The sequence below is a fragment of the Selaginella moellendorffii genome, unplaced genomic scaffold, assembly GCF_000143415.4.
Source record: "Selaginella moellendorffii unplaced genomic scaffold, v1.0 SELMOscaffold_50, whole genome shotgun sequence".
Lineage (NCBI taxonomy): Eukaryota > Viridiplantae > Streptophyta > Lycopodiopsida > Selaginellales > Selaginellaceae > Selaginella > Selaginella moellendorffii.
Window position 1 is genome coordinate 1,115,057 of NW_003314311.1, and position 13,167 is coordinate 1,128,223.

Consider the following 13,167-nt stretch of genomic DNA (forward strand, 5'->3'; position numbering starts at 1 on the left):
AGGAGAAAAATTGTATAAATAGACTTCGTTTGCAAGGAGGTGGAAACTGATCAAAATGCAGCGATCCAAACTCCAGGCTCCAGTCGCCTCTGCGGCATTACTCCTGGTGCTAGCACTGCTGCGGCGCTATGCATTTCGCCAGGGATCACCAACAATGTCATCGGAGCTCTCAACTTCTTTCTATGCTAGCACTTATCCCGATCTCCCTCAGATCGTGAGAAGTGTGATTCACTCTGAATTTTCCAACGACAGTCGATCTGCTGCGTCGATCCTCAAGCTCCACTTCCGAGATTGCTTCTCTCGAGTAAGTCAGAAATTAAAATAGCGTTACTCATTTATGGCTGCCAGGGCTGCGACGGATCGCTGCTCCTCCAGCGAGGAGATGGGCGCTCCGCCAAGGGACTCAAAACCATCAACAACGTCAAGCGCGCCGTGGAGACTTCATGCCCGGCAACAGTATCGTGCGCAGACATTCTTGCGCTGAGCGCCCGGGAATCCGTCATAGCTGTGAGTGAGACTCTCCATCTTGAGTTGATCATTCTCTTTCGACTTTGCAGCTGGGCGGCCCTTCATGGACAGTAGAATTTGGCCGACGGGACAGTCCTGCGACCGTCGCCGCCGCAATGGAGGCCATTCCCAGCCCAAACCTCACTGCAACGCAGCTCATCCAGAGCTTCCAAAGGCGGGGTCTTTCCAAGCGTGATCTCGTAGCGCTTTCAGGAGGCCACTCCATCGGCCAGGCCCAGTGCTCTGCATTTAGCGCACGCCTCTTCAATGGAACCCCAGGAGATAGCATCGATCGGGCCTTCAAATCTCGACTCGAGAAGAATTGCCCTCCAACAGCCCCAGACAAATTGACCAATTTGGATCCATCCCCCACCACCTTCGACAACTTGTACTTTCGAGCTCTCCTGGCGAATCAGTCGCTCCTCTTTTCAGACCAGCAGCTCTTGGAGATTGATCTGGTGGGCTTTGTCAAGGAGTTTGCGGCCAACCAGCAGACATTCTTTACCGCCTTCGCCAATGGCATGATCAAAATGGGCAAGCTCTCGCCAATCACAGGAGGGCATGGTGAAATTCGATCCTCGTGCTAGTTTTTTTCCTATACATGTAAATCTATTCCCCACATAAAAATATACACCACAGCCCTGACTATAGAGAAAGGAATGTTGGCATATCCCGTAGCTTGATGATGGTGGTGGAAATTTTCTCGTCCTGATAAATCACTCTGGTGAGAGATTCCATTCTTCCCAATCAAGATCCCCCTTAAGCTCAGCCACTTGGCCAATGAGCCAAGATTTTCGCCGCGAGCCAGGGCACGTCATCGCAGCTGCCAAGGATGATAGAGTCCTTCAAAGAGGACATTCCAAGACATTGGTAGTCAACCACGAGGAAATCCACTTCAGAAATAACACCTTGCACTGAGACCTTGACGAAATTTCAATTGCCACGGTTAGGAATCTTCAACTCTTAAACCCTAACGTTAATATATATAAACCTTAGGTTTTAGACGTATTGCCACGCAATGGCGAAAATTCACTGGCATATACTTGCTTGCTGTGGAGAAAATTTTGTGCTGCCTAGGGCTAGCTAGGCGCTGCGATCGGCAGGAGTGATGCGCTTGGGCGCTCGGTGTCGTCATGTTTGAGGCTCATGTGAGTGATCGATCGCTAGTTTGGGGATTGGAGAGATGGATTGCATTGGCGGACTGGATTGAGCTCGCGATTTTCTCCATTTCTTGTTTCTGCAGGTCTTGTATCTTCTTCGCAGATACCTGGGCCAGTATGTGCGGGGTCTCTCAGCGGAGGCGCTCCAGATCAGTGTGTGGAAAGGTGAGAGCTAGATCTTTTGCTCGGGGGGTGTTGAAATTTTGGTGTTTTTTGGACAGGCGATGTAGTGCTCAAGGACTTGCAGCTCAAGGCTGAAGCACTGAATGCTCTGAGGCTTCCTCTCACTGTCAAAGCTGGATTCCTTGGGTCTGTCACGTTGAAGGCAAGGCATTGATCAAGAAAAGTGTACCTTCGATTCTTATGCTTTCGTTTTTCTTAGATTCCTTGGAACAAGCTTGGAAAAGATCCGGTGATTGTACTTCTCGACCGGGTTTTTGTTTTGGCGGAACCTGTTGAAGATGAACAGCTTTTCAAGGTACGATTTGGTTTTTAGCTTCAAGCGTTACGGAAACTTTCGTGAAATGCGGTTGCAGAACGAGAACATGGAATCCTGGCTTGACGCTAAGCGGAGCCAGATTGAGGTTAGTACATACTTGCCTGTGAAGTTTATTCTCAAACGCTTTTTTGTGTCTTTAAGGAGCTGGAGATGGCATTGCTTGATGCGAAGGCAGGAAGATCCGGTGATGATGCGGTATGTGCCGCAAAATGCTGTTTGAGGTTTCGTGTTAAATTTTCTGTTTTCTGCAGTCGCCGGAAAGTAAGTCCTGGTTAGGCTCGCTCGTTGCGACGATCATTGGCAATCTTAAAGTCTCCGTGACTAATCTTCATATTCGTTACGAAGACACCCTCAGGTCGCTTTCATCTCTATCAAGCTAAATGCCGGTACTGATACTGGCTTCATTTTTCAGCAACCCCTCCCATCCATTTTGTTTTGGCGTTACTTTAGCCAAAACTTGCCGCTGTGACCATTGACGAGAATGATGTAGAAACCTTCGTAACTAGCGGAGCTCTTGACAAGCTTCACGAGGTATTTTGATCAATTTTGTAACGTGTACTTCAGTTTCTTTTTTCCTGCTTGCTGTGCAGTCGCTCCAGCTGGATAGTTTTTCTATCTACCATGACTCGGATACTGGGCCGTGGACTCTGGAGAAACGGTGGGATGAGATGACATCCAAAGAATGGAGCGAGGTTTGTGTTTCCTTCAATGAAAACAGCATTTAAAATTATTATGGTTTCAGATGTTTGAACCGAGTATTAAAGGGAAAATACAACACAAGTACCTGCTTCATCCGGTTGCTGGCCTGATGAAGTATCACCGGTGTGGAAAGAGAGAGAAAAGGGATTCTAAAACACCTTTTCAGAAGGCTTCTCTCGTTTTGGATCAAGTGTCTATTGCTGTGTCTGAGGTTGGTTTCTCTAAATGCTACACTTGGGTTAACTTTCATTCTGTTTTAGGATCAATATCGGGATGGTATTCAACTGTTGGAGGGTGTTTCACGGTACAGGATACGAATGGAGTTCTCTCTCTTCAGACCTATGATACCCGTGTTGGTAGATGCTAAGGCATGGTGGCGCTATGCTGGTCGTGCGGTAACGCAGCAGCAGAGAAAGTCAAGGTTCGTTTTGATATTTAACCGAGTATGCTAAAGCAAATTTTTGCAGGTGTAACTTCTCTTGGGAAAATCTGTCTCGAGCATCAGGATTACGAAAGAAATATGTGGATCTTTATGTTAGCGGGCTCCAGCAGGGCAAGTTTGACAATTTTGAAATAAGGCAAATCGACCGGGAGCTAGACGTAGAAGTTAATCTACTTTGGAGGTCGGTAGTTTGTGTATGCTTTCTGTTAGTTGATGGAGAAGTGGTGGCTGCAGAATGCTTGCCCATGCAAAAGTTGAGACGGCAAAGTTAAAAGAGGCAGCCGCGGCCCGGGAAAAGTCCAGGAAAAGCACCTGGTGGCCATTTGGCGGGTATTGTGGCATATGTTTTCATTTGTTTTACATTAATCGCTTGCTATGCAGGAGCGGCGCTGGTCCAAGGGCCTCAGTTGCCCAAGGCCCTGAAACGGAAGCGGCCCCAGCGCAACTTACAAAGGAAGAATGGAATAAGATTAACGAGCTTCTAAGCTATCAACCGGGGCAAGACTATCCGCTGCTTTCTACTCAAGAGCCACAGAACATGCTGCAAACAATGCTCGACGTGACCATAAAACAGAGCTTGGCGTGCATAAAAGACAGCACCGATTTGGTCATATTATGTGGGACTTTCTCCAATTTAAACGTTTCTCTCAAGCTGTTCCCGAAAACGTTCTTCTGCGACACTAAGTTGACGTACTATGGCCTTTCATCTCCAGAGGGGCCTCTCGTTTCGGTAAGCTGAATGGAATTTGCATGTCTTAAGATGATAATATCTGTCTGGTTTGACAGAGCGTGAGTAGAGAGGGAAGAGCACAAGCGTTGGATTTGACGTTTGTGTATGTTCCTTTCGAAGAACATTTGGATTGGAAGCTGTCTGTCACGATGTCATCATGCTATGTGACGGTAACGTTTTGTGTTGAAAGAGTTCATCCCAGCTTACATAATGCGTGCAGGTTTGGAGATCCAGTTTTGACAGGGTCATGCACTTTATGAAATCTGGCCAAGCTATGAGCCCGACAGTGGCTTTGGAAACTGCTGTCGCTTTGCAGGTATGAGGCTCCGTAGCAAAAATATATGTTACTCATTTCACAGTGCATGCATGCCAGACAAAGCTAGAAGAGGTAACGAGGCGTGCTCAAGAACGGATACTATCTCAACTAGAGAAACAGAGAAGGTATTCAAAAGTTTATGCTACTCTTTTTGGCTTGACTTTTTCTTGCATGCAGGTTCTCTATAGATATTGATCTTGACGCTCCAAAAGTCTTAATTCCTGCACTCAAAGATGAAGGAATTGGAAAGAAAAGCCAATTGTTGGTAGACTTGGGACATTTTAATCTTCGAACACTGGTACGTGCATAAGATGCATCTAAAACTTACAACATCCTTCTTCAGGGGAATGACGACGTTGAGTTCCTGAAACGAAGTCGCTACACTAAACTTCATGTATCTGGACGGGATATATCGGCTTTTCTTTGTTGATGGTGATTTCGAATGGGCTCACTTTCCTGCGCTGGCCACTGATGCTTGTGACGCCGCTTATTCAATCCTGCCTGTGCTCGACCGTTGTGGGATGTCGATTATGCTACATATGGTGATGCTAGTTACGACATAGTTTGTGGCTATTGACTTTATGTTCCAGGCTCAATATGAAGATTTGAATTGGCCTTCAACATGCGTTGCAATTGAAGTTCCTCGCCTTGGTATCCATTTTTCTCCTACAAGATACCTTAGGCTGCTCTATCTTCTGCACGCTCTGGAGTCGGCTGACCGGTCCAGCTCCCAGCCGAACGCTTTATCTTGGCAACCATCAGAGGCAGCTGGAGATGCACGAGTGCTTAAATTGTTACTTTCCTCGCCCATCAGCGTCTAAGCATCACTCATTCTGCAGGGAATTGGTAATATTACTGCAGAATGGCAGCCTTGTTGGATTGCGTTGGCAGGGCCATACCTGTACGTTCTAGAGGCAGAAGACTCAAAGAACAGCCCACATCAATGCATGAGCTACTCCTCAAAGGACAGGAGGAAAGCCTCCTCTACCCTGGAAATCCCAAGCTTTTGGAGAAGATCACACTCTAGAGTCTCTACTGCAATGAAAGGCCCATGACATACTGGAAACTCTCACTTAAGCATCTTGCACTGGAGATTTCCCTTGTGGCCGGAGATGAATGCGGTGATGTTGTGATGTTGTGAGGTTTATTTATGATGCACTTGCACTGGACACACTTCTTCCAGTAAGATCTGAACCACATCACGTACTCTAGTCTAGATTCATATGCTTTTTGTTGAAAAATGAACAAGGTTATGAGTAAGTGATTTGCTAGTCATTATTGATCAAAGTGATTTTGGAAAGATGCTTTGAATGTGGAGTAGTTAACTATGTTTGCCTCCAAAAGAGTGTTTTTTCCATGTTGTTTGGCCAATGAGTGATTGCAAAAAGTTGTAAAGCTTGTGCCAATGCTATTTGATGGACAATATTGTTCAAAGTGAGTGATATATGTTTTGGCAAAGATGTCACCATTGCTAAAGAAGTGTGCCTTGCTATAGAATATGGATGTGCATGGGGAGAACCATCAATGGTAGACTCTTTCACTCAGTATCTATGGTAAACAATGCTTCTTTCTTGCTAGAAAGAGCATTTTGGTAATCTAGCTTGCATAGGTATCAAAACATCCCTATACCCTATGCATTATATGAAAGATTATTGGCTGCCATCTCTGCCTGAAATGAGTTTGAACTAGCATAATAAAGTGTCTAATATGTAGCAAATGCCAAGTCATAGAAAGATGTTAAAGAATTTTAATTTGTGTCAGAATAAAATGTCCAAAATGGGATAGTTCCAAATAAATAAGTATACTACTGTGGATTTCCCCTAACCAAGATTGTTGTCCTTTTGCAAATCCCAATTCCTCATAAAGAAAAGAGAAATTTAGCTATAAAATTGAAGAAAGATATGAAAGATATCATGAAAGAATATAGATATAGGATATCACCTAAAAACAGTGGAAAAAAAAAAAACAAAGAAAACAAGCTATAACTTTTAAAATGTTTCAAAGTGAATATGAAATTTGATATAGACTCATTAAAAAAGCTTATACTTAAACAAAGAGAATGAGATTAAAACGATGGAGCTAAAACACCAAAATGCCTGTAGAAAACTGATTTAAACTTTAAATTTATAACTCATGTAATTATGAGATAAGATTTAGATATATTATTATTATGAATCTTTGGAACCTTGAGGATCCATTTGGACAATTTCCTTGTTTTAACACACACATTTTGAGTTTTCAACTGTGGAGTGATAAATATGTTAAAGGCTATATTATCAAATAATTTCCCCTTTTTCAATTTGTTGGTGAAATTTTTTTTGCTACCTTGGAGTAGGAAAATATATGGTGCTTGCTTCACTTAGATTAGGATTAACTTGTTGTAGTTAGTGATGAAGCACAAGTGAAAACTCATGAGAGGGAAATAAGTGGGAGATTATTTTAAGCCTAGATAAAAAATTTGATGATTTACAAATGAAAAAAGTCTATATTAATGGGAACAATAGTATATAGTTGGTTAATTAGGATGTGATTATAGGATGAGATTTAGATAACTATCATTATAGATCCTTGAGATAAAATAGCTATTAAATTTATTTTTATTAAATAATTACCTTTTCTCCAGTTGACTTAAATAAAATATGTTACATTTGGTTAGGATGGGTTCAATTCCTAAGAAAGTGGCACATTCACAAAATGAGGAAACCGAAGTGGCATAATATTTATATATAGGAGAAAAAATATTTAAAAAAACGAGGGGCACATCACAATTATAAGGAAGGGGTACAACATTCAGAAAGAAGAGAAACATAAAATGGAAAAAAAAATATTAAAAAAAGAGAAAAGAAGATAAGAAAAAGTCACCAAAAAGAGAAAAAATATTAAAAAAAGGAGGAGGAAGACTTTTAAAGAGGATAAAAAATATTAAAAACGAAGGAGAGAGGAAAAGGCCTATGGCAGAGGAGACAAGAAAACATAATAGAGTGGGGAAATATAATATAGTTGAATGTTCAATAGGTGCTAGCTGTCATTAAATTTCATTATTTCTAATCTAATAGAGGAGAGGACAAAAGAGAAAAATTGTATAAATAGACTTCATTTGCGAGGGTGGAAGAAAATTTTTACTAATCAAAATGCAGCAATTCAAACTTCAGGCTCCAGTCGCCTTTGATGCATTACTGCTGGTGCTAGCACTGTGTAAGGAACTGACTCCCTAAGATGTCGTAGGCTAAAGGATCCCCGAAAGCATGACTGAAATGACAAAGAGTTCATCGGATGGGACCGATACTTGGCAGATAATGCCAAGTCTTGGTGGAGAACGACAGAGGCCAACGAAGGACCGGTGGCCACTTGGGAAATGATGAAGGCGAGGATCCGCGCAACTTACGTTCCTCCGAATGCTACTCTGCATCTAAGGGACGAGCTGAGTAGGCTGAAGCAGACCAAAACCATTCAGGAGTATGTGAATGGGTTTATGGCAAAGAGGATACTTGTCATGGACATGGGGGATATGGATGCGTTCCATGCCTTCATATCAGGTTTGCAAACCTGGGCTCGCGGTGAAGTGATGCGATGGAACCTGACCAACTACAAGGAAGCGTTGGATGCGGCCATCAAGGTGCATTTCAACGATAACCTGCGAAAGGGGAACACGACGAGGTCGGGATGCACGTTTAGCAAAGGGGCCAAACCAAGGGGAACGTTTAGCAGAGGGAAATTCAAGAAGAGTTTCTCTAAGAATGAGTCTTCGGGGTTCCGGAAAGGCAAATTTGGTGGCCAGCGAGCGAGTACGTGGGGGAGTCAAGCGAAAAGAGACAAACCCACAGATAAGAAGGTCAAGTCATATAGCAGCGTGGGAAACAACGTATGCTACAACTGCGGTGAAGCGGGACACTTTTCGAGGGAATGTCCCTACCCGAAAAAGGCCAGAGCCAATATGGCCATCAAGTCGGGTGAAGTCCAAACTGAGGTATGTGATCCAGTCCCTAACTCAAAGTTACTCATTATACGAGCAACTTTGGTAGAGAGTCGTTCGCGACATCTACTAGCCCTCCGAGGGAAGCTCGGAGGTAGCTTTGTTAAGATCCTTATTCACACGGATGCTTCGGATAATTTTGTGGCTGCAGACATAGTCCGGCAAGCCGGACTAATGGCGCAGCGGCTAGGCGAACCAAGGACTATAGAGTTTGTTCAAGGTAGCCAAAGCACCGATGAGGTACTTCGACAAGCGAGAGTCGAAGTAGGGACATGGAAAGTGGACATGGATTTCACTGTGTTGGACATGGTGGGATTTGACGTGATCTTCGGAATGGACTGGTTCAATCGGTTCGTGGTAGCCCTGCATGGACGAGGTAGAAACCTTGTGGTACTGGCGAATGCCCAAGGAAGAAGATCTAGGGTGGAGGCCTAGGATCTAAAGGTAGGGCAAAACAAGGCCAAAGAATCCTGCTTAAACTTGGTGTCCACGAGAGGACAACTCACTAAAGGAACTAAGGCAACATTTTTGTGCTTACTCTCGGTGAAGAGTGACAAAAAGACAGGAACGGAAGAAGTACCTTTAGTGATCCAACGGGTGTTGGACCAATTCCAGGATACCATGCCGGAGGAGTTACCGGCGGGGTTGCCCCCCGCACGATCGATAGAACATAAGATTGAGCTGGTCGAGGGTGCTGAGGCGGTGGTTCGTCCCCCCTATTGTTTGAATGAGAAAGAACTCGAGGAGCTCAAGTGCCAACTAGAGGAGTTGGTGGACAAAGGGTATGTTAGGTTGAGCAAGTCGCTATATGGGGCGCCGGTGTTATTTGTGAAAAAGAAAGATGGATCTATGTGCATGTGCATAGACTATCGATTGCTCAACAAGTATACAAAGAAGAACAAGTACCCTTTGCCCAGGATTGAGGACCTGTTTGATAGGTTGGGAAAGGCAAAATACTTCTCGAGAATTGACCTGAGGTCAGGATACTACCAAATCAGGGTAGCAGAGGAAGATGTCGAGAAGACAACCTGTCGAACTAGGTATGGGAGCTTTGAGTTTCTGGTCATGCCCTTTGGGCTGTGCAATGCGCCGGCAACGTTTTCGGCGTTGATGAACCATATCTTTGTACCCTATCTGGATCACTTCGTGGTCGTCTATATTGACGACATCCTAATCTATAGCGAGATGCTAGAGGAGCATGCCGAACACTTGGCGAAGGTATTTGAGAAACTAAGGGAACACAAACTGTATGCTAAAGAGAGCAAATGTGACTTTGCTCAACAAGAGGTAAAGTTTCTCGGGCATGTGGTGGGCCAGGACGGGCTCAAGGTGGACCCAGAGAAGGTCCAAGCGATCCAGGAATGGGAGCGACCATCAAATGTACATAAGTTGAGGGCGTTCTTGGGGCTATGCAACTACTATCGAAAGTTTATCAGACACTATTCGAGAGTAGCCCTGCCCTTAACGGACCAAACAGGAAAAGGGAAGATGGTATGGACAGCGGAATGCGAGGCAGCATTCGTCCACCTTAAAGGGAAGTTGAGGAAGGCTCCCGTGTTGGCATTACCAGACTTTGGTAAGGACTTTGAGGTAGAAATGGATGCTTCGGACTTTGCGTTGGGCGCAATTTTGAAGTAAGACAACTATCCAATAGCGTTCTTCTCGAAGAAGTTGGACAAGGCTCAACGGAAGTGGCTTGCCCACGAGAAGGAATTGTTTGTGGTGGTCAAGGCGCTCAAGGATTGGCAACACTACCTTGGGAGACACTTCAAGGTTTACACGGACAATGTAGCAACGAAACACTTTTGTCATAGCCCGACCTGAGAGGGAAACAAGGTCAGTAGGCCAATGCCTTGGCCGAGTTTGATTGTGAGATTCTGTACAAGCATGGGAAGAGCAACATCGTGGCGGATGCGCTAAGTCGAAAAGCGAGCTTGAGGTTGGCGATATCCAACGCAACAGCAACCTTCTGGGACGATGTGCGGACAGCATATGAGAACGATGGTCTAGCACAAGAAGTGTTGCTGAGGAATCTAGAAGCACGGGAAGCTCACCAGAGAGGTGAGCTGCCAACGGAAGAAAAAACGGGCTATGCGGAACGCAACAGACTCATCTATTACAAGCAAACGAGGGTGTATGTTCTAGAAGGGGAACTAAGGAAGGTAGCCTTAGAAGAGTGTCATAATGAACCTCTTGCGGGACACGGCGGAGTGCCTAAGACGATGGGCTTACTCAAGAGGAAGTACCATTGGCCAGATATGGCTAAGGACGTCCAAGACTATGTAAAGACATGTCCAACATGTCAGCAGGTCAAAGCCGTGACTAAGGCTAGTGGGGGCTTGTTGCAAAGCATCCCAATTCCAGATCATCCGTGGAAATGTCTTACGATGGACTTCATCACGAGACTTCCCCCAAGCGAGGGGTTTGATGCGATATTCGTGGTGGTGGACCGATTTTCGAAAATGGCACATTTCATACCCACCACAATGGAAGTGGATGCGGAAGGTGTGGCGAAGCTATTCTTCGAACAAGTGGTTCGAGTGCGAGGAAGGCCGGAAGAGATCATCTCAGACCAAGATAAGATCTTCACTAGTAGGTTCTAGAGGACTCTCCTAGAACAGTATCGCACCAAGTTGAAATTCAGCACAGCCTATCACCCACAGACAGGTATGGGGTATTAAGTCAAGTTGGTTGGCACTAACACTTCTTGATAGACGGACAAACGGAAAGGGTGAATAGGCAGCTGGAGGATTATTTGCGATGCTATGTCTCAGGAGACCACACCGATTGGGTAAGTCATTTGGGACTTGCAGAAATATGTTATAACAACTCACCATATTCGAGTATCAGGGTGAGTCCATGGGAAGTCATCAATGGGCGAGCTATTGAAGGTCTTGTGGAGCTCGGTGTGGCCGAGTACCATGGAGAGTTACCCGCAGTGGAGGCATTCATGGCGGAAAGACTCAGCATTTAGAATCTAGTGAGGGATTCCTTGGAACGGGCTCAACAAAGGCAAACCAAATACGTGAACCAGAAGCGTCAGGATGTAGAGTTCCAAGCTGGGGAAAAGGTGTGGCTGAACACCAAGAACCTCAGGCTACCAAGTGGGATCAGCCGAAAGTTGACCCAAAGGTAAAAATGCATGTATTCCTGTAAATGAATTGATCTTGAGTTCCTTAAGCAGGTTCGCAGGGCCTTACGAGATCGAGACACGAATCGGTAAAGTGGCTTACCGACTCCGACTTCCTCGAGTGATGGGGAAGATGCACCCAGTGTTCCGCGTGAACTTACTCAAGCCGTACTTTGAGGATCCGCTTCGCAAGGACCAAGTAAGACCTTTACCTGAGGTTATCCAAGGGGAAGAGGAATACGAAGTTGAGGCCATCCTCAATGCGCGCAAGAGCAAGCGACAAGGACGCGAGGTGAAAGAGTTCCATGTGAAGTGGAAAGGATTTCCACACTGCGAAGCAACGTGGGAACCGGAGGAGAACCTAGAAAACGCGCGAGATCTAGTGGAGGAATTTCTGCAAGGCAGAACTCTATGTATTTATGCAAAGTTCAATTAAAGTATCAATTTGTGGAGTTGAGCAATGGCATATGTTGGGACCCGAAAGCGCGCCGAAGGTAAGCTAATTAGCATGGGTTAGCTAGGTCGACCAGGCGTAGGGCACTACGCCCGACTCCCCGCGGGGATGTCAAATCCATAGACATATTCTACGGAGGTTGGGTTCAAGTCCCAACCCCCTAGTAAAGCAAGGCTGGGTTCAAGTCCCGACCCTATACTAGGGCGTGGTGAGGTGAGGAGTGTAGGGACACCTATACTCTGTTGTCATGGCTCTTGGCCAGGGAGGCTAATTTAGGCACACCGCTAAGTGGGGGGATGCCCCCGGAGACATGGTCAACAAGTCGTAAGATAAAAAAGAGACGTTCGATGTGGGCATCGAACTTCTTCTATGGGTGGTGGAGTTGTAAGGAACCGACTCCCCGAGATGTCGTAGGCTAAAGGATCCCCGAAAGCATGACCGAAATGACAAAGAGTTCATCGGATGGGACCGAGTCGAAGATTGAGTCCAAGACCGACTCTGAGACCGAGTCGAGATAGAGTCCGGGATCGAGTCCGAGACCGAATCGAAGACCGAGTTCGAGACCGAGTTCGAGACAGAGTCCGAGATCCAAATCGGGTCCGAGACCGAGTCCGAGGTCGAGTCCGAGGTCGAGTCCGAAGTCGAGTCCGAGATCGGGTCCGAGATCGAGTCTGAAATCGAGTCCGAGACCGAGTCCGAAGTCGAGTCCGAGATCGAGTCCGAGATCGATTCTGAGACTAATTCCAAATACTAATACAGCTCAAGGCGTGAAAGCCCAAAGCATGCATCTCCCAGGGGGGGGGGGCTGCAAGGGGTTCCAAAAGTATAGTAGGGATAGTGAGGTCCAAGAACCAGTCTTGAAGGAACTCTCCAGTGGGGCTTCCAAACTGACTTGAGGTTGAGATTGGGGCCGAGGGGCCTTGGGTGGGAGTGAGCATGGGCTTGAGTGGTGCCGAAGGGGCCAACCAGGGAAGTGCTCAAGAGTAGCTCCCACTCCCGAAAGGGAAACCGACTACAGTGCTCCCGGCTCATGTGGAGTGGTGCCCCACTTGAGTACCTTGTGGCTCATTGGTCCTCGCCCTTCCTAGGGGCTTGGGCCTTGCCTTCGGGATGGAAGTGCGGGGGTAGAGGTACCCATACCGGGCCGTTAGGCCACGGTGTTTCTCCCTGACGTCCCGAAGCAAGTGCTGCACCCAAGGCTTGGGATTTAGAGGGTCCCATGATCAAGTCTTGTGGTACCAAGGGGTGTTAGGAATC

At 46.0% G+C, this 13,167-nt stretch overlaps 1 protein-coding gene, 1 long non-coding RNA gene and 1 pseudogene across 2 annotated transcripts; all 3 read left to right on the top strand.

Moving 5' to 3' along the window:
• Positions 1 to 4,814, top strand: part of LOC9648276 — a 10,711-nt pseudogene extending 5,897 nt beyond the window's left edge.
• Positions 1,555 to 2,837, top strand: LOC9648278 (putative vacuolar protein sorting-associated protein 13F). The gene is made up of 9 exons (XM_024686766.1): positions 1,555 to 1,655; positions 1,751 to 1,832; positions 1,889 to 1,992; positions 2,050 to 2,145; positions 2,204 to 2,251; positions 2,308 to 2,361; positions 2,418 to 2,521; positions 2,579 to 2,697; positions 2,757 to 2,837. Exons 1-8 carry the CDS (start codon positions 1,641 to 1,643, stop codon positions 2,640 to 2,642), a joined length of 567 nt encoding a protein of 188 aa, XP_024542534.1. The 5' UTR covers positions 1,555 to 1,640; the 3' UTR covers positions 2,643 to 2,697; positions 2,757 to 2,837.
• Positions 4,815 to 4,864: 50 nt separating the features above from the next.
• Positions 4,865 to 5,419, top strand: LOC112350479. The gene is made up of 2 exons (XR_002993784.1): positions 4,865 to 4,895; positions 4,944 to 5,419. It is a non-coding gene; the product is annotated as an uncharacterized LOC112350479 (long non-coding RNA).
• The last annotated feature ends 7,748 nt before the right edge of the window (positions 5,420 to 13,167 follow it).